Source organism: Mustelus asterias, chromosome 5, assembly GCF_964213995.1.
Source record: "Mustelus asterias chromosome 5, sMusAst1.hap1.1, whole genome shotgun sequence".
Taxonomy (NCBI): domain Eukaryota; kingdom Metazoa; phylum Chordata; class Chondrichthyes; order Carcharhiniformes; family Triakidae; genus Mustelus; species Mustelus asterias.
In genome coordinates, this window is record NC_135805.1 from 148,211,217 (window position 1) to 148,232,694 (window position 21,478).

General features: G+C 46.2%; 1 protein-coding gene across 2 annotated transcripts in view; it reads right to left on the reverse strand.

Moving 5' to 3' along the window:
* LOC144493879 (scavenger receptor cysteine-rich type 1 protein M130-like) overlaps positions 1 to 7,114 on the reverse strand; it is a 102,207-nt gene extending 95,093 nt beyond the window's left edge. For both annotated transcript variants that reach the window (XM_078213457.1, XM_078213456.1), the window contains exons 1-2: positions 7,071 to 7,114; positions 3,138 to 3,173 (exon numbers count right to left, since the gene is read on the reverse strand). In XM_078213457.1, the coding sequence (XP_078069583.1) occupies positions 3,138 to 3,173; positions 7,071 to 7,101 (67 nt within the window). In that variant the 5' untranslated portion in view covers positions 7,102 to 7,114. The remainder of the gene's footprint in view (positions 1 to 3,137; positions 3,174 to 7,070) is intronic.
* Between the last annotated feature and the right edge of the window lie 14,364 nt (positions 7,115 to 21,478).

Consider the following 21,478-nt stretch of genomic DNA (forward strand, 5'->3'; position numbering starts at 1 on the left):
TGATCCTGTTAGAAATTCATAAGAATAATTTTAAGACATCATCCCCAACCCTAATCCGAATCATAACCCTAACCCTAACTCCAACACTAACCCTAAAACTAACCCTAATGGAGCACTGGCACTAAACTTAACACTTACCCTAAAACCTAACCTTAACCATAACCCAAATCCGTACACCTAACACGAAGTCAACCAGACCTTAAACAGTGTACTAAACCTAACCCAAACATTAAACAGTAACGTTAACACTAACCCTAATGATGCACTAACATTAAACATATCCTTTAACCTAACTCTAAGCAGAAAACTAAATTAATCCTAACCTTGACCCTATCCCTAACGCTAAACCAAACCGCAATCTTCACCGAGTTTCACTGCATATTGAGATTCTCCTTTTCCCCAATATGGAGAACAATGGGTCTGACCATGCTGTTGTGGAACGCTGCAAATATGTGGACAAAGCCATGCCACCTGTCCCTCATGGAGAAATGTACGCAGAAAAGCATCTTTAATCCCAACCCATCAGCCAATGGTCTCCAAGAAATGTCCTAGAGGTCGAACCGGAAGTGCAAATGGTTGATTCTGGTGGATGATTCCATGAGGAGACTGTCAGTGACGGCCTCATCACCAGAACTTCCAAAAAGCACCAACAACTATCTTGGCTACTAGTGAGAAAGGTCCACCCCGTCAGATCCTTCCTAAATGCCCGAAGTCTCACCATATCAACATGTTGCTCTCGAGGTGACTGTGTGGGAGAAGGGACCATTGTCCACCTCCATGTGCAATGTGCCTTTGCAAAGAAGGCTCCAGAGATAGGTGAGATGTTATTTGTCGAGGTTCATCCCGAGAAACTCCGTGACAGAGGACTCTGGTCTACGGCTGTTCCCAGTTACACACTTGGAGACAAACATCAGATGTTGCTGGAGGATCATCACTTGGTGAAAGACGCTCTTTGGTCTGCCCGAAACTTGTTGGTCTTCGAATACTAGGAGGTGTCCCTGGCTGAGTGCTGCAAACTGTCACACTCCAAAGCCCAGGGCTACATGCCGAGGGACGCACGAAAACTTGGGGTAGCTGATACACAAGAGGGGAAGTTACAACCGAAGACCTTTCAACCACAATGAACCAAAGGGGGAGTGGGTTATATGTCGAACCCACTCGGGCCAAATGGCTTGCTGGATGTATACAGTAAGCATTACATGTCTCAGAACTGTATGAACGCTCCTCAGCCAAAACGTGTAAGCAGGTAGAGAATATTTATTTTATTCATTCGTGGGATATGGGTGTCGCGGGTCGACCAGCATTTATTTCCCATCCATAGTTACCCGGCTGCAGTTGAGTGTCAACCAAATTTCTGTGGCTCTAGAGTCACATGTACGGGTAAAGATGGCAGGTTTCCTTCCGTTAAGGACATTAGTGAACGAAATAGGATTTTCTGACAATAAACACTGGTTTCATGGTCATCAGTAGATGCTTAATTCAGATTTTTATTTTATTGAATTCAAGTTCTACCATCTGCCATGGCGGGATGCGAACCCAGGTCCCCAGAACAATCGCTGAGTTTCTGGATTAATAGCTTAGCAATAATACCACAATACCTCCCTTAAATAACTTCATACCATTTATAATGAAAATTTTGAGGTGCGTTTTTTGGGAACTGTTGTGAAGCACCTCGAGAATGCAACATGTTCTATGCATGACGGCCATTTTAAAATCCGTGCATTGTTCCTTTAGATATTTTACAATTAACGCATATTTTTGCAACGAGGAAAAGAAGATGAAAAATCTAGAGACCAAGCAAGACACAACGATTGATTGATAGACGTTTATAAGATGATGAAGGGGATAGATAGAGTGAACGTTCAAAGACTATATCCTCGGGTGAATGGAGCGGTAACTAGGGGGCATAACTATAGGGTTCATGGTGGGAGATATAGGAAGGATGTCCGAGGTAGGTTTTTTACTCAGAGAGTGGTTGGGGTGTGGAATGGACTTTCTGCAGGGATAGTGGAGTCAGACACTTTAGGAACATTTAAGAAGCTATTGGATAGGCACATGGAGTACTTCGGGATGAGAGGGAGGAAATAGCTTGATCTGGGTTTCAGACAAAGCTCGGCACAACATCGTGGGCCGAAGGGCCTGTTCTGTGCTGTACTGTTCTATGTTCTATGATTCGTGGAATGTCAGTGCCACTAGATTTTTTTTAAATCTGGGCTTATGAAGCCGGTGATGGTGTGAACCAATTGTTGGAAAGACACATTTGGGACACTGGTGGCGTCTTAGTGAAGGATATCTGCCATCTTTACCATGCTCGATGACCCTGCATTGACTCCCGACCCACAGCAACATTGTTGAATCTTAACTTCTCTCTCGCGAGGTGTGTGGAATGGACAACAGATTCAGACCTTGTCAGTGAGAACTTACCACTGACCCTCCCCCGTGAGGTAATAAATATAAGATGGCTGTGGAAAGCGGAGTGGTGGGTGATGACTTTCCTGGGGCACTAGTATCGGTTTGAAGGGAGAGATGTGCCGTGTACATGGAACCCAATGTGACACTTGTACACATGGATGCACGGGTCGGGCTCAAATAGCTAATATCAGTTCAAAATATGCTGTGAGAGAACTGAGAACCTGGATTCAGAAAAGAGAGCAGACTATCTGGACAATCAAAGCCCGTGCAGAAGCAAATCCGAAATATTGGCCCGAAATTGAGTTTGAATTTATTTTTATGCGTGCATAGTTTCTGAATAATTTAAGACTGCGTTGAAAAGGGTTGAGCGTCTTTGGAATTCCTTGTAACAGAGGGCTGTGTTTGTGTGTTTTTTTTTTGGGGGGGGGGGGGCTGCAGAGTCCTTGTGTATATTTGAGGCTTAGATAGATTTTTCATCAGTAAGGGAATCAGGGGATTACGGGGAAAGGGCAGAAAAGTGGACGTGAAGTCTATCGGATCAACCATGATCACATTGAATGGTGCAGCAGAGTCGAGGGACCGAACGGCAAACTCCTGTTCATATTTGTAATGGTCGCATGGTGTGTCTCACTGCAGAATTTGATACGTTTCATTTTCAAAAGCATAATAATACTTAGAATTGACTGAAAAAAATTAACATTGCAGATTCTGCTGTATGTACTCACCTTGGGAGTGAACATGCTGTTGTACCACCAGGAAAGCTGCAACAAGAACAAACAGGGTTAATTGTATTTTGCGGTAGGATCATTTCGATCCATAACGCTGGAGGAGGGGCAACTGTGTGTGGGATCGCCATCACACACGGAATATCCAGAGGGAATTGGGAGACACGATTCCCTCCGGAGAGATCGCGCTTTGCGACTTTCTTCCCCGTCCATTTGCCAGGAACATTGCCAAGTTCATAAAGGGTGGGGACCTCATTTAAATAGGCTTTAATACATTTTTCTTTGGTTAACAGCAGATAGGGACATGTCCTGTCACTGTCCCCTGCCACAGCTCGCCCATTCCATGGGTCTGTGGAGGGGGTTCATTTATGTGTGGTGGGGGCAGTGAAGGGGGATGGGGTTGCTGGTGATGATTGGATGATCGTTGGGGTGAGGGGAGAGGAGGATGGAGATTCTCAACATGAGTGGGATATAAGAAGTGATCCCATTTGTTTATAGAACAGACAATAGTCCTAATATGACTCAGGGTATAAACAATGTTTTAGATTATACTCATGGGAAGTCTCTAGCCTTCATAAACGGAGAGCAAACGATATTTGCAGCGATCATGTGGAGCTGGACTTGATGTATACATACAAGAAAGTTCGGTGGATCAGTAGTTGAGGAAATTACGAACTAAATGGACACTGTGCATCTACTAAAGGAAAACGAGTGTGGTTTAAGATACAAAAGCGACGGTTAAAGGAGTCTCTGGGTATTTGTCATTATAATGATTTTTGTATCTAGTTTGAAAGAACTCTAATTGATTCAGATTCTAAGGTATTATGCCAAAGCAATGTTCTCCATAGGGATAAGAAGGGTGTGGTGGCTACAGTAGATTGGAGGTGCTACAAAATATGACACTCGAACATTTTATCAAGATACTTGAATAAATGAACGATTCAAGAATTGAGGAAAATCAGCATTAAAAATGAATTTGGGATGAAATAATCTAAGAAATTGGATAAAAAGGAAAAACGATGAATGCAGCTGTTGAAGTGGGTTTTGATGCGCGTCTCAGCATAGCAGTAAGAAATGAAATCTTTACCGCAGTGACTCGGGGGTGAACAATGGTGAATTGAACGAGGTGTTTGAACTATAAAAGATTGCACAGTGGCAAGTAAAGAGCATATTTTGCACCTATCAGCTAAAAGCCAGGTCTGAAAAGATATTGAGATTGTGCGACATCAAAGAGAAGAAACAATATATCAATAGGAAGGTTAATGTGAGAGGAGCGAGACAGGGAGAGAAAGAGAGAGAGAGAGGGAACGAGAGATGGAGAGCGATTGGTGGGCAGGGGTGGGGGGGGGGCGGGGGGTGTGGAGGGGCAGCTGGCAAACATGACTCTCCAAAAACACTTAACTATAATGTGAAACCTGCTGGTGCTTACATAAAGCAAGGACCAAGTCGTTGAATGGAAGGAAGACTCACCCAAACTTAACAATAGTAAGGGGGTGGTAATTACTTGCTGGGTTGAGCACACCGATCTATATGATATTTGGCGTTGATTGGGAAAGATGCCTCACCAGGTACTGTGTGTGTACAGACATTATTGCAGTTAAGTGTACTACTGTCATGCATTGTAAACGTTCTTTCTGTGTGTTACTTTCAAGTTAATAAATATTATTTATTAGTCGATCACAACGAGATCCAACTACACCACCAATAAAAAAAAATTCCAATTGACCCTTGTGTGTTTTGAGATAGCATCTAATTTAACATCAGTTCTTAACATTTGGAAGGCAGTAGTTATGATTTGCAATAATACACATTGCGCTGTCTCAAATAAGGAACACCAAAAAAACATTGCCCAACCGTGTTTAGCAAGTGAAGTTTAAGATAGCTTTACATACAAATGTACAGAATAACATACGGATTTGGAGCAGCAGTAGGCCACGTGTTCCCCTGCACCTGCTCTGCCATTCAATAACATCATGTCTGATCTGACTGTAACCTCAACATCCATATTTCCGCCAACCGATAACCTTTAACACTCCTTGTCAATGATAAATCTATCCACCTCCGCCTTAAACATACTCAAGGGCGCTGCTTTCACTGCGTGTTGAGGAAGAGAGTTCCAGACACTCACCACCATCCAAGAGAGAAATAAATTATCCTCCTTCATAACTGGACGACCCTTAATTTTGAATGATCAAAGGAGGAGCCCTGCGTTGTGCCAAGTCAGAAGACAACAGCGAGAATGAGGACAGGGAAGATTTAATAATTTAATAATGAAGACTTTCAAGTTCATAAGGAACGAAAAATGATAACATGAGGATATGAGGAAAAGATCTGTCGCATGGGGAAAAAAATAAAAGCTGGAAGTAAAGAGGAATTATGATTGAGCAAGGATGAGGAAACCCAGGAATTGAAATAAGGAAAGAAGTTGAGTTGACTATAACAAAGTCAAATGGCCGGACATTTACCCATGTCTGATTGTTGTACATGCAACGGTTTGAAAAAAGGCTGCTGAGATGGTGAATGCGTTATTGTTGATTCATTCCATTGATTCTACAACCAATCCCGATGACTGAAATCGAAAACTCGAGCGTGATATTTCAGGGAGGATGGAGAGAGGAATGGGGAAGAGTGAGCTCCACTGGTAATGTCACTGAACATGCTCTGGGAAGTCGGTTCGAATCACAATATACCAGGTGGTGGCATTTGAGTTCAATAAAGAAATATGGAATCGTAGAATACCTGCAGTGCAGAGGAGCCCATTCGACCCATCGATTCTGCAGCGACTCTCCGAAAGAGCATCCCAACCAGGCTCTCCTTTACACACTACCCCTGTAAGCCTGTGCATTTACCATGACTCATCCACATAATCAATACATCTTTCAATAATATGGGGCAATTTACCAAGCATGTTACACGAAACCTGCACATCTCTGGACATTAATGTACAGTTTAGCAAGGCCAATCAACCTAGCCGACATATCCTTGGATACTGAGGTGCAATTTATCAAGGAAATCCGCCTAACCTACACATATTTGGAAACTAAGGGGAAGTTAATCAAGGATAACCCACATAGCATACACATCATAGGACATTAAGGGGCCATTTAGCATGGCCAATCCACTAAACCTACGAATCTTTGCACACGGAGGGGAAATTTGGCATGGCCAATCCACCTAACTGACACATCATTGGACAGTGAGAGACAATTCAGTATGGCCAGTCCACTTTACTTTTGCATATATTTGGACTGTGGGAGGAAACTGGAGCATACTGTGTAAATGCACGCAGACACGGGGAAAACGTGCAAACTCCATACAGGAAGTCACCCAAGGCCTAAAGTGAAACCGGCTCCCTGGATCTGTGAGGCAGCAGTGCTAACCACTGTGCGCCAAAATAATTTTTAAAACCAAAAAAATACGCTTTTAGGAATCTGAGTTAATTTTTAAAAATTCCTCGAAACCATTGTCGATTTTCGTTAAAAATCCATCTAGTCCACTAATGTTCCTTTAGGGAAGTAAATCTGTCGTCCTTACCTGGTTTGGCCGACATGTGGCTCGAGGCCCACACAGCAATGCGGTCGAGTCTTGCTTACCCTCGCAAGCCACTCAGTCGTACTTTCTCAAGGACAATTATGGGTGGGCGTTAAATGCTGGCCCTAAACAGCGAAACCCATGTCCCATAACTGAATTTATCAATGATGGCCTCTAATCTTAGGATGTGATAACAGGCACTTTGAAATGTAGAATTAATGAAGAGTTACAATGTGGAGAGGTGTGTAATGTAAGAGAAGCAAACACGATCAAACCTACCTTAAAGAGTTTAACGAGTTTCTCACCAAGTGAAGTCAATCTAAAAACTCTTATTGTCAATTTATCAAGACTTATGCCCAAATCATTTCAATAAGATATTAAAGAAATTAATTAGTCACTCACCAAGCGTCAAAAACAAGTGGAACTGATCCATATTCACTGGACTTAGGAACTGTCAGTTTCTGAAATGCTTAAAGTAATTTGAATTTATAGTTCCTGCTTGCAATGGTCAGCAAATGTTGACAGGGGAGATATCAGAGCGTGACTAATGCTATTCTGGATTCGAAGAGGAACGATCACATGTCTTGTGAATGAGTGTTAACTACGATTTTGCAAGACTTTCAGTGTTTCCAGGAATAACAGCTTGGACCTACGAATTTAGCATTCCTCATTTTGCGGGGTAAACTTAGTGCATTCCCTATCGATTGGTCATCAGTATTTAACTACTTTCAAATCACTTCTAATGAATATCCATATCTACACCAGTGTCTGCTCATGTAATATCATGGAAACTTACAGCCCAGAGCCAGCCTATCAAATCCATTGCATGTTGACGAGTGAATAACTTATAAGGGATCCAGATGGAAACGTTGTGGTGATGATGGTGGTGGGGTGGGGGTTGGGGGGGGGGGTGTGGCCCACCCCACCACCACCATTCGAGGCCACCATTGATAAAATCATTTATGGGACATGTGTTTCACTGGTTAGGGCCCGCATTTAATGCCCAACCATAATTGCCCTTGAGAAAATGCGACTGAGTGGCTTGCGAGGGTATGCAAGACTCGACCATATTGCTGGGTGGGCCAGACCCCCCAACCCCCCATCCCACCACCACCATCACCACAACGTTCACATCTAGATCCGGGGGTCAGGGGGTGGGGGGAGAAACGGTGGTGTGGTGAATAATGCAGAGAAAAGCCTCAGAGTGCAGGACGATATTGATGGGTTGCTGAGATGAGCAGGTCAGTGGCCAATGAAATTTGAACCTGAAAAGTGTTAAATAATGGATTTTCGGAAAGCTAAAAAGGCAAGGGAAAAGATAACGAACGGTGGGACATGAGGAAGTACAGACGGACATTGTGGTGCATGTTCATAGATCCCTGACCTCAGCAGGGCAGTTAGATAAGGTGATCAAGAAGGCATATGGGGATACGTGCCTTTATTAGCCAAGACATAGAACATAAGTGCAGGAAGGCTATGATGGAGCTGTAAAAATGCTGGTTTGGCTACAGCTAGAGGACTGTGTGCAGTTCTTGTCACCTCACTATAGGAAGGATTTGATTGCACCAGAGAGGATGAAGAGGAGATTGGCAAGGATGTTCCCTGAGCTGGAGCATTGCAGCTATGAAGAGAGGCTGGTTAGGCTACGGTTGTTTTCTTAGATCAGAGAGGCCTAAGGGGGGAGACTTGTTTGAGTTGTACAGAATTATGAGGGGCATAGATATGGTGGGTAGGAAGAAACCATCCCCTCAGTAGAGGGATCAATAACCAAGGGGCATAGATTTATGTTAATGGGGCAGGAGATTTTGAGGGGAATTGAGAAAAATGCTCAGAGAGTGGTGGGAGTCTGGAACTCGCTGCCTAAAGGGTGGTTGAAGCGGGAAATCTCACAGCAATTAAGAGGTATATATGTGAGCACTTGAAGTTCCAGAGCATACAAGGATATGAAGAAAGAGCTCTCGATTGCAATTGAACTAGATCGATGCATGATGGCGGGCACAGATACAGTGGGCGGAAGGGCTTCATGTTATGTAGTAAAACTCAATAACTAACAGCAAACGCTAGTTAATTTGCCATAAACCCCTTATCTGTCCTTCAAGGATATTAATATGTTTCTTCGCCACTTATATCTCCAATTATATTGTGAAAGATTAATTTTAAATTACCTGATTATGTATTTCTGGTTAATAAAACAGGCAGATGATGTATTTTTGAACACTTCTCTATGCATGCAACTGCACATGAATATCAAACCGACCGTCAGCAGAGATGGAGATGGCACTGAAGTTAGCACTGCTGCCTCACAGCACTAGAGGCCTGGGTCCGATTCCAGCCTTGGGTCATGTGGAGCTTTGCACATTCGCCTCGTTTCTGCGTGGATTTCCTCGGGTTTCCTCCCAAAGTCCAAAGGTGTATAGGTTAGGTCGATTCAATGGACTCGATGGATTTTAGAAGGATGAGGGGTGATCTGATTGAAACTTACAGAATACCGAAAAGCCTGGATAAAGAGTACCCGGGAAACATGTTTCCATTAGTAGTTGAGACTAAGATCCGAGCGCTCAGACTCCGAATGAAGGACCGTCCACTTAGAAGTGAGAAAATGAGGAATTTCTTCAGCTGAAGGTTGGTGCATCAATGGAATTCATTGCCACAGAAGCCAAGGCAGCACCAGAGAAGGGTGGAAGCCAGGTCATTTAGGTCATTTAAAACAGAGATAGATAGGTTCTTAATTGGTCAGGGAATCAAAGGTTCTGGGGAAAAGGCGGGAGAATGGGGTTGAAAAACTTACCGGCCATGATTGGGCAGTGGAGCAGACTCCCTGGGACGAATAGCCTAATTCCGATCATATATCATATGTTCTTAGCGATTGGCCATGTAAATTGCCCTTTAGTTTACACTCCTGTAAAGGTTAGGTAAACGAACGCTGAAGAATCGTGCCTTTCTCAAGAGGTCGTAATTCTCTTAGCAAAAGCCAATGTCCAATCAGCTTCCCATGTTTGTTGCATAGCTGTACATTCTCTTCTTGGTCGCTCCCACAGTCCTTTGCCTAATACAGAGTTAGCCTTTTGAACAATTAGGCTTTTCTGGTATCTTCATTTTGCTGGTGACTTTATGAATGCCCATCTGGCTACGCCCTTTGAGTGAAAGAATTTCTCTCATCTCTGCCTCAACAGGGAGAGCTTTGATTCTTAAAACCTGTCTCCTGATTCCAGTCAATCCCACAAGTCAAAACAACCCCCTGTCATTCAGCCCATCCAATCCCCTTAAGATCTCATTGGGAGAAATTATCCCAAACACGATGAGGGTTGGACATCACTGGCCATGCCTCACTGCCAGCGGGGATGGAAAATTCTAGCTGGAGAAATTTTTAAAGGGTGCCCCGAACTGAAAGTCATATTGTTGAGCCACCTTCCTCCCCATATAGGTAAAAGGGACCAACCTCCCATCCTTTGAGGACATGTTTCCCCCACCGTTCCCACTCCACAAAATAGAGGACCTCCCAATGGGTTCCTCTTCATTCCCTGCCACCTTTGTGACCCAGCCCCTCCAGGCCCTGGCCAGTTTGCACTGCCCCATGGCATCCTGGCAATGCCAGTTGACACTGGCATTTTTGACTCTTCTCTGGTGCTGCCCAGCCATATCCCCGACCAACTGAGTGGGAGAGAGGGGGCTTTAATGCCTTCTGAGAAGCCTCCACCATGGACCTCAGGACAGGCCTCTACTTGTGAAAACCACTGATGGTACACGACGGGATACCACTGCGCGCACACGCCGCCCCAATCCCCGCACCCTCCAAGAGTCGGAGGACCCTGAACCTGAGGGAATCTGCTTTGAGATTGACCCAGCCTATTTACGTGATTATTTCAACATGCTGATCTGGTTACTGCCAGCGCTGGGAGGGAACAAGATTACATCGGGGGGCAGTGGTGGGGAAAATCCCAAAGGTGGGAGGAGAATCTCATTGACCCTAAATGCGTTTGGTTTATCCGCTGTGATCCTTCGACCTCGGAATCGCTCCCTGTATGTTTCAACAATATCACCTCCCTCTTTCTGCTGAACCGCAGTGGATACAAGACCAACGTTAAATTTCATCTTCAACAACACACGCACACACAAAATGTGACAGAACAGACACCGAGCAGATTATTTGATTAACTTATATCGATGTATTGATTTGCATTTGCTTACATACATCCCTGTGCATTCTTGTCTGATCAGTAAGAGATGGTGGGTTACAGGGTTAAGGTGGGAAAGTGGTAGTTGAGGACGATCACATCAGATCACACACAATTTCATTGAATGGCGGAGCTGATCCGATGCGCCGAATGGTCTACCTCTGCCCCAATGTCTCATTTTCCTCTGGCCATTGGGTTTTCGGTTGGAGTCAAACAAGCCCATTGGTTGAAAGAGGCATAGAATGATCAGTCGAACAAGGGCGTGCTCGACCAAGGAATGGAAGGCCAGTGGGTTCATATAAATGCAATGTCAGTCTAAACTCAACAGCTTGAACTTATTTAGCCATGGTACATGCTGTGCTGGCAAGGAACTGTGATAACAGATGGGCTTGCAACTTTTGCTAAATCGGAGACAGGAAATACACGCTAAGTGTTCAGTCGTTGTGTTGGATCTCGACTTGGGGCAACAAGGGGTCAATTTGAATGTACAAAAGTGAGATATATACCAGAGTCTTCCACTGAGTATTCTGATACTGACGAAACTGAGAATTAAATGTCGTCAAGTTATATAGTGTGTGCTTAATTGAGACTGCCTTTGCTGGTGCGGAACAAACTGAACATCGAAGTAACATGTATAGACAGAGAAAAATATGACTGTTTTGATTTGTTCTGGGTGTCGCTGGCCTGAACAGCAACTAATGCCCATCCCTAATTGCCCCTTGAATGAAGTGGATTTCTAGATCAATTTCAGTGGGGCATTGTAAGAGTCAACCAGATTGTTGTGGGTCTGGAGTCACATGTGGCCAGGCCAGGTAAGTGTGGCAAATTTATTTTTCTTGAATATTAAGAAATATTCAAGCAGTTATCACAGCAGTTAGCACTGCTGCCTGACAGTGCAAGGAACCCGGGTTAGATTTTGGCCTTTGGAGCTTGCATGTACTCTCCTGTGTCTCCGTGGGTTTCTCTGTGTGCTTCGGTTTCTTCCCACAGTTCATAGATGTGTAGTTTGGGTGAATTGAACATGCTAAATTGCCCCTTAGTGCCCAAGTATGTGCAAGCTAGCGAGATTGATCATGGTAAATTGCCCCTTTATCTCCTATTATGCATGGATTAGGTGCATTGACCATACAAAATTACACCATAGTGTCCAATATTGCTGGTTAGGTAGACTGACCGTGGTAAGTTGCCCCTTAGCGTCCGAAGATGTGCAGGAATGCTAGATTGGCCATGGTAATTTGCGCCTTAGTGCCCAAAGATATGTCAGTTAGATGGATTGATATGGTAAGTTATCCCTTAATTTCCAGAAATGTGTAGGTTAGATGGATTGCCAATGGGAAATTGCGTCTTGGTGTCCAAATATATGTAGGTTGGGTAGATTGGCCATGCTAAGTTGTCCCTTAGTATTCAAAGATGTGTAGGTTAGGTGGATTGGTCATGGTAAATAGAAAGGGTTGCAGGGATACGGCGGTGACAGTGGATCTGGGGAAGGTCCTCTATCAGAAATTCGAGGAAGACTTGATGGGCCAGATGTCTGCTGCCTACACTGTAGGGATTCTGTGGAATGCCAGAGCAAAACTGACTTAGTGGCTGCGTCAGAATCTGTAAGGAGAGAAAGCAGAGTTAATCATGAGAATCCCTTTGGTTCTTCGCTAGAAGTGAGAGGGAGAATGTGTTCGATATTTCAGTGTAACTGTGAGAGATTGCACAAAGGTGTGGCAACATTAAAGCCATAGGACAGATGACTGGTGTGGGAGGGGCAGGGGAAGGGATAGTGCTGTTCCGAATACATTTAGATCATCAGTCCTTAAGAAACAGAAAGAGGAAGAGGCCATACAGCCCTTCGAGCATTATAATAACCATCATGAACATCCTTTCCATGCGCTCTCTTTAAAATCCCCCAGGATCTCATGCATTTCATAAAAATGCTCCGTTCTTTAACTGGAGAGGGACTGCAGAAAGTTGGAGCACAAAAAGACTCGGGTGGTGGAGGTGTGCGAGTGGGGCTGGGTGTTGGTCCTTATTCATGAAACCCACACACAGTTGCAGAAATTAATCGGGAAGGCAAATGAAATGCTACCTTTCATTTCAAAGGGTCTGGAGAATAAAAGTTAAGAGTTGTTGCTGCAACTGTACAACGTACGAGTGAGGCCATGTTTCGAATACTGCGTAGTGTTGGTGCCCTTATTTAAGGAAAAATATATTATCATTGGGGGCCGTACAGATGAGGTTTACTGGGATGCTCCCCGGGTATGGAGGGTCTGTGGCATGAGGAAACATTAAACAGGTTGGATTTTTACTCCTTGAAGTTCAGAAGAATGAGATTTCATACGATTAAAACATGTCAGAATCTCGGAGGGGGAGGGGGGGTGAGGGTGACAAGATAAATGTTAGCAGGATGTTTCCACTCATGGGAGGGTGTAGGGAACAGGGGGCATGGTCACGGAATAGTTGAAAGGAGGGGTGGTGGGTTCATTTTAGACAAATCTGAGGAGGAATTGCTTCTCTCAAAGTGTGAAGCATTGGAATTCTTCTGCCCAGGAAGATCACGATGCCTCTGACATTTCCATGACTGAGATCAGTTGGACTTTTAATCAATCATGGGATTATGAATTATGGAGAAAAGGTGGGAAATTGAGCGTGAGATCAGTCATGGTCTTTTAAAATGGAGGAGCAGGCTCGAGGGGCCGAATGGCCTCCAACTGTTCCTATTACTTATGGTCTGCTTTTTTTTCATTCGTGACCCATAGGCATCACTGGCTGGCTCGCTCTTATTGCCTATCTCTAGTTGCCTGAGGGTAGTTGAGAGTCAATCACATTGCTGCGGCTCGGGAGTCACATGTAGGCCAGACCAGGTAAGGATGGCAGATTTCCTTTTCCTGAAAGGACGTTAATGAACCAGATAAGTTTTTTTCTGACAATTGGCAATTGTTTCATGGTCATCAGCATGAACTTAATTCCAAATGTTTTTTGTTGAATTAAAAATCCACCAGCTGCCACGGCAGTCCCCAGAACATTAGTTGAGTTCCTGGATTTATAATCTCGCAAAACAATACCACTCGGCCATCGCCCACCAGAGGAATTGCTTGGTGAACGTTTCTTGAATTCAGCCATTCCCCTTCCTTGACATCACACAGGTCTCCTCACCACAACCCCTTCTCTCGCATTGGCCGAGTTTCCGCCCCCCGCCCTCCCCCCCCCCCCGCCTCCCGCCCCCCCCCCCCCCCGCCCCCCCCCCCCGCCTCCCCCGCCTCCCCCCGCCCCCCCCCCACCCCCCCGCCTCCCCCCGCCCCCCCACCCCCCCCGGCTCCCCCCATCCCCCCCCGCCCGCCTCCCCCCCTCCCCCCATCCGCTCCCGCGCCTCCCCCGCCTCCCCCCCCGCCCCCCCCTCCGCCTCCCCCCCGCCTACCCCCCCCCACCCCCCGCCCCCCCCCACCCCCCGCCCCCCCCCACCCCCCGCCCCCCCACCGCCCGCCCCCCCCACCTCCCGCAACCCCCGCCTCCCCTCCCACCCCCCGCCTCCCCCCCCCACACCCCGCCCCCCCCACCCCCCGCCTCCCCCCCCACCCCGCGCCACCCCCCCCGCCTCCCCCCCCCCCGCCGCCCTCCCCTCCCCCCCACCCCCCGCCTCCCCCCCCACCCCCCGCCTCCCCCCCGCCTCCCCCCCCCGCCGCCCACCCCTCCCCCCCACCACCCGCCTCCCCCCCCTCCCCCCCCACACCCCGCCTCCCCCCCCCAACCCCCGCCTCCCCCCCACCCCCCGCCCCCCCCACCCCCCGCCTCCCCCCTACCCCCGCCTCCCCCCCCCGCCGCCCCCCTACCCCCCCCACCCCCCGCCTCCCCCCCTCCCCCCCCTCCCCCCCACCCCCCGCCTCCCCCCCTCCCCCACCCCCCGCCTCCCCCCCTCCCCCAACTCCCGCCTCCCCCCCCGCCTCCCCCCCCGCCCCCCCTGCCCCCCCCGCCTCCCCCCGCCTCCCCCTCCCCCCCCCGCCTCCCCCCCTCCCCCCCGCCCGCCTCCCCCCCGCCTCTCCCGCCTCCCCCCCCCCGCCTTCCCCCCCCACCCCCCCGCCCCCCCCGCCTCCCCCCCACCCCCCCACCCCCGACGCCCCACCCACCTCCTCCCCCCCGCCTCCCCCCCGCCTCCCCCCCCACCCCCCCCCCGCCTTCCCCCCCCCCGCCTCCCCCCCCGCCTTTCCCCCCCGCCTCCACGCCCCGCCTCCCCCCCGCCCCCCCGCCCCCCCCGCCTCCCCCCTCCCCCCCGCCTCCCCCCCACAGCCCCCCCCACCCCCCGCCCCCCCCGCCCCCTGCCCCCCCCGCCCCCCCACCCCCCCACCCCCCCCACCCCCCCCCACCCCGCATTTGACCGCACACAGAGAAAAAAATTGGAATTGATGGAAGATGCTAATATACCAGTGTATGTATGCATATATTTGTGTTAATGTGTGTGCGAATGAGACAGCGAGTGTGTGTGCGCATGTGTGAGAGAAACAGAGACTTTGTGTGTGTGTGTGTGTGTTGACACCATGCGTGTTGTGCGTGAGAGAGAACTACTGCATAGGTGACAATGTGCATATGTTTTCTGACAGACATAACGACTGGATATGTGAGAGTGCGTGTCTGATGATAGAAATTGCACACACATATGTATGTGTTCATATACTCATATGGTATATTTGTGTATTTATTGGTACGAATAAATATGTGAACATACATATGCGTACTTAATATACATATACAGGCACAAGCAAATATATATAAATATATTCACATACATATATGTAGAAAATATACATGAACAGACACACGTGACGATTATATATAAATATAAAAACATGCAAATGATTACATCATATGCATATACAGACACACGTGATTTATATAAATCTATTCACATGCATATGTATAAAATAATATCCATATACAGGCACACACAGTGTGTATAAATATATGCACATACATATGTGTACACGATGTACATATACCAAAGCATATTACATTAAATAGATGCACATACACATGTGTGCGCAATATACATAGACAAAACCACATTTTATGTGAATATATGCACATATATATGTGTACATGTATACATACACCTAAGTATTATATATATATGTGTATGTTTATGTATACATTGGATACACATGCAGACAAACATATTATATCTAAATATTTACACAGACACATGTGTGCATGAATTATAGAGAACCACACACAAATTATATATAAATAGAAACACTTTCATATGTACACATTCATAAGTGTACGTGATATTCATAAACAAACACATACAGATTATATATAATTGTAGATACATCCACATGTGTACATAATATCCATAGACACAAAAACATATAAAACTATTGTCGGGGATTTTCACAGTAACTTAATTCCATTGTTAATGTAAGCCGACTTGTGACACTAATAAATAAACATTAAAACTTTTACACAAACATATGTATACATGATATACAGACACGTGTTCCTCAGGAAGTTCTTTAACAATTGTACCTCTATTTTGCCATTCACACACTCTGATCACTTAATGGACATTTTTAGCACCGCCTTCTTCATCCTCATTTACATTCCCTTTATCCAATTAAACCTCCCCTCACCACCCCCCCCCCCCCCCCCCCGCTCCCCATAGCATAAATCTTTCCTGATTTGGGAGCTCGCGGCCCGACCCAACGGGAGTGAATGGAGGGGTGATCAAAGGGTTACTGTTTTGCTCGTTATATATTTTGAGAAGCTCTTTGAATTCTCCTTTGCCTTATCTGCCAAAGGAATCCCGTGTCCCTTTTTTACCCTCCTGATTTCTCTCTTAACTCTTCTCCGACATCCTCTGTATTCATCATGGGCGTCACGGTAGCACAGTGGTTAGCACTGCTGCTTCACAGCTCCACGGTCCCGGGTTCGATTCCCGGCTCGGGTCACTGTCTGTGTGGAGTTTGCACATTCTCCTCGTGTTTGCGTGGGTTTCCTCCGGGTGCTCCGGTTTCCTCCCACAGTCCAAAGATGTGCGGGTTAGGTTGAGTGGCCAGGTTAAAATTGCCCCTGAGATGCGTAGGTTAGAGGGATTAGCGGGTAAATATGTGGGGGTAGGGCCTGGGTGGGATTGTGGTCGGTGCAGACTCGATGGGCCGAATGGCCTCCTTCTGCACTGTAGGGTTTCTATGATTCTATGATCAAGAGGCCCACTTGATCCCAGCTACCTATGCGTGTCATGTGCCTCCTTCTTCTTTTTGACCAAGGCCTCACTATCCCGAGTCATCCAGGGTTTCGCACGTCTCCCAGCCCCCCTCTTCACTCTAAAAGTAATCTGCTTACTCTGAACCCTGGTTAACAAAATTTAGAAAGCCACCCACTTACCAGACATCCCTTTATGCAAGTTTCCAGACGACAGCAAGATTGGTAGAATGGTTCACAGTGAAGAAGATTGTTATAGGTTACAGGAAGTTTACAGATGCGTTGGTCAGATGGGCAGAACAGTGGCAGATGGTATTTAACCCTGATAATGCGTGATGATGCTCTTTGGGAGAAGAAACAAGATGAGGGGGTATTTAATGAATGACAGTACACTGCATAGCTCAGTGGAACCGAGGGACCTTGAGCTACTTGAGTTACTTATTCACATATCCCTCATGAATCAGAAGGTATATGTGGCACTTGCGTTCATCAGTTATGGTATAGAGCATAATAGAAGACAGTAATGTTGGAGTAATGCACAGCGTTGGTTCGGCTGGAGCACTGCGGGCAGTTCTGGTCACCTCACTATAGGACGGATGTAATAGCACTAGAGGGGATTCACAAGAATGTGAACAACTTCAGATGATTTGCCCTACTCCACCTCGGCCCCCTTTACTTTCATTCTATTTTATTTAATGTTTTACTGTTCTCTACGTTTTATTTCTTTATGGTCTTCATTTTTCTTCCCACCACTTTTTCCACCTACTTCATCCCCCTTTGCTTACCTTCCCGCCCGCCCCCGTCCCCCGCTCACCCTTTTCTACATTCTACATCTGTCCCATTCCTCCCGCCGCCTCCTCCCCTCCCCCAACATCTCCATCTGTCTACAGCTTCTCTGCCGTTTGGCCATTCGCACCCTTTATTCTCTGTGAGGACAACTATTAACAGTCTTTTCTATTGGTTTCTGTGGCTATGACTCATCTTTCATTCCCTCGCCCTGCAGTATAAATATCTCCCACTTCCTATGCTTTTTAGCTTTGACAAAGAGTCAGCTGGACTCGAAACGTCAACTCTTTTCTCTCCTTACAGATGCTGCCAGTCCTGCTGACATTTTCCAGCGTTTTCTCTTTTGGTTTCAGATTCCAGCATCCGCAGTAATTTGCTTTTATTCACAAGGATGTTGCCTGGGATGGAGCCTTTGAGCTATAAGGAGAGACTGTAAAGGCTTGGATTATTGTCCTTAAAGCAGAAAGGCTAATGGGAAGACATGATTTGAGTGTATATGAATATGAGGGACATGCACAGGGGGAGTAGGTAGCTCTTCCCCTTAGTCGAGGGGGCATATGTCCATCATGTACACTTATGTTTGTGCATAGTTTTATGTACAATGTGTGTTTATGTATATTTATATCGTGTTTGAATATGCATCTGCATATATTTATGGAAATGTGCATGTCTCCCCTTAGACTTCTCAATCACGAGGGGGCAGAGTTTGAGAGTAAATGGCAGCAGATTCAGAGGGTATTTGATAAAAACAAGTTTTCGCACAGAGTGTGGTGCGAATCTGGAATGCAACGCCTGGAAAATTAGTGAAGGGCAGAAACCTTAAAACTTTAAGAAATATTTTAATCAGCACCTGAAACATCATAACATTCAAGGATGTGAGACAAGTTCAGGAAAATGGGTTTTGAGGGCCTTTCGTGGTAGTTATTATCAGTGCAATCTCGCTGGGATGAAGGGTTGATTCTGTGCTGTATAGCTCTATGACTCTGTGTCACACACATGTACAGAGCGTTGGTTAGACCACAGCTGGAGCACTGAGGCCAGTTCTGGTCACATCACTATAGGACAGATGTAATAGTACTACAGGGGATTGACAAGGATGTTGCCTGGGAGGGAGTATTTATGCCATAAGGAAAGGCTGCATAGGCTTGAATTAGTTTCCTTAAAGCACAGAAGTCTAAGGGGAGACATACACATTTCCATAAATATATGCAGATACATATTCAAACACGATATAAATCTACAGAAACACACATTGTACATAAAAATATGCACAAACATAAGTGTACATGATGGACATATGCAGACACACACATTGTACTTCAGGTTCTGCTCCAGTTTCTGCTCCAAACACATTCTTGAAAACATCAAGTATTTTCTTCACTCTTTTGTCTTATAAAATTTGTCTTATAATAACATTACTGACTGGTTTGTTTGCTTCACATTGCAGAAGTTGAAATGCTAACTTGCAGACCTCGTGTCTTTGCCCACACCACACCACACCCCAATCTGCTGACAGAAATGTCAAGTTGTGACTGATTGATTTTGCAACGAGGCTTCAAGTTCCTCTTTTGCTCTAACTGATGTGCCTCAATCCACTGTTGAAAGAAGTCCTGTGGTAATTCCAGTTCATGTCTCATGTTCTAGACAGTTCCCCCAGACCCCTCAATTTGTGAAATCAACTCCGTGCTCATCTTTATGATTTAGTTTCTTAAGTTTCATTGACCCTGGCTAACCAATGCTGTTCAATTAATTCAAACGCCTCCCTGACCATACCCTTGTAAATGCAAGGAGAACTCCCATTTCCAGAAAACAGGAATACATCAATACACTTTGTGTGAAAGTCTGTTAAATACTGAACAGCTCACAATCTCCGCACTGAACTCGTGTCTTTCTAGATGATCCTGTTACTTTTGATGTCGTCATGATGTGGAGATGCTGGCGTTGGACTGGGGTAAACACAGTAAGAAGTTTAACAACACCAGGTTAAAGTCCAACAGGTTTATTTGCCAAAGGGCTTTTGCTACCAAATAGACCTGTTGGACTTTAACCTGGTGTTGTTAAACTTCTTACTTTCGATGTATACTGTGTGAAGCTGCATTCCCTTCGATTGAATTTTGGAGAGAGATACAGAGGGAAAGAGAGAAAGAGAAAGGCAGAGAATGAAAGAGAGAGAGAAAGAGGGAAGACAGAGAATGAAAGATAGAGAGAAAGAGGAGAGACAGAGAATGAAAGATAGAGAGATAGAGAGACAGAGAGAAAGAATGAAAGATAGACGGAGGGAAAGAATGAAAGATAGAGAGATGGAGAGAAAGAATGAAAGATTGAAAGATGAGAGAGAGAGAAAGAGAGATAGATAGACAGACAGATAGACAGACTATTCACACTCCCACTGTCCCCTCAAATAAACTTACCATTCTCTCTCACACGCCCGCGCATCCTCTTCACACACAATCGCCATCCTCTCTCACACTCCCACTCCTCTCTCAAACACAATCATCCTCCTCTCTCACAATCCACAATAAATAAACTTAATATTAACCACAGGATCCCAAGCTTCTGAACAGCTCTTGTAGCCCACAGTTTTTATATGGCTAGTCCAGTTCAATTTCAGTTCAATGGTAACCTCCAGGATTTTGGAAGTGGGCTTGAAAGATGGAAGGTGTAACTGGGGTGATCAGTAAGTTTGCGGACGACACGAAAATGGCTGGACTTGCAGATAGTGAGGAGCATTGTCAGAGGCTACAGAAGGATAGAGATAGGCTGGAAATTTGGGCAAAGAAATGGCAGATGGAGTTCAATCCAGAGAAATGCGAAGTGATGCATTTTGGTAGAACTAACGTAGGGGGGAGCTATACGATAAATGGCAGAACCATAAAGGGTGTAGATACGCAGAGGGACCTGGGTGTGCAAGTCCACAGATCCTTGAAGGTGACGTCACAGGTGGAGAAGGTAGTGAATAAGGCATATGGCATGTTTGCCTTTATAGGACGGGGCACAGAGTACAAAAGTTGGGGTCTGATGTTGCGGTTGTATCGACCGTTGGTTCGGCCGCATTTGGAATACCGCGCCCAGTTCTGGTCGCCACACTACCAGAAGGACGTGGAGGCTTTTGAGAGAGTGCAGAGAAGGTTTACCAGGATGTTGCCTGGTATGGAAGGGCTTAGTTATGAGGAGAGATTGGGTAAACTGGGGTTGTTCTCACTGGAAAGACGGAGGATGAGGGGTGAACTAATCGAGGTGTATAAAATTATGAAAGGCATAGATAGGGTGAACGGAGGGAAGCTTTTTCCCAGGTCGGTGGTGACGTTCACGAGGGGTCATAGGTTCACGGTGAGGAGGGGGAGGTTTAACACAGACATCAGAAGGACATATTTTACACAGAGGGTGGTGGGGGCCTGGAATGCGCTGCCGGGCAACGTGGTGGAGGCGGACACACTGGGAACGTTTAAGACTTATCTAGATAGCCACATGAACGGAGTGGGAATGGAGGGGTACAAAAGAATGGTCTAGTTTGGACCAGGGAGCGGCGTGGGCTTGGAGGGCCGAAGGGCCTGTTCCTGTGCTGTATTGTTCTTTGTTCTTTGTTCTTTTTAATCCCACCTCTACCCTAACACACACACACCCTCGTCTCTACATTCCCTCCCCTTTCCCCACCTCTCACACACA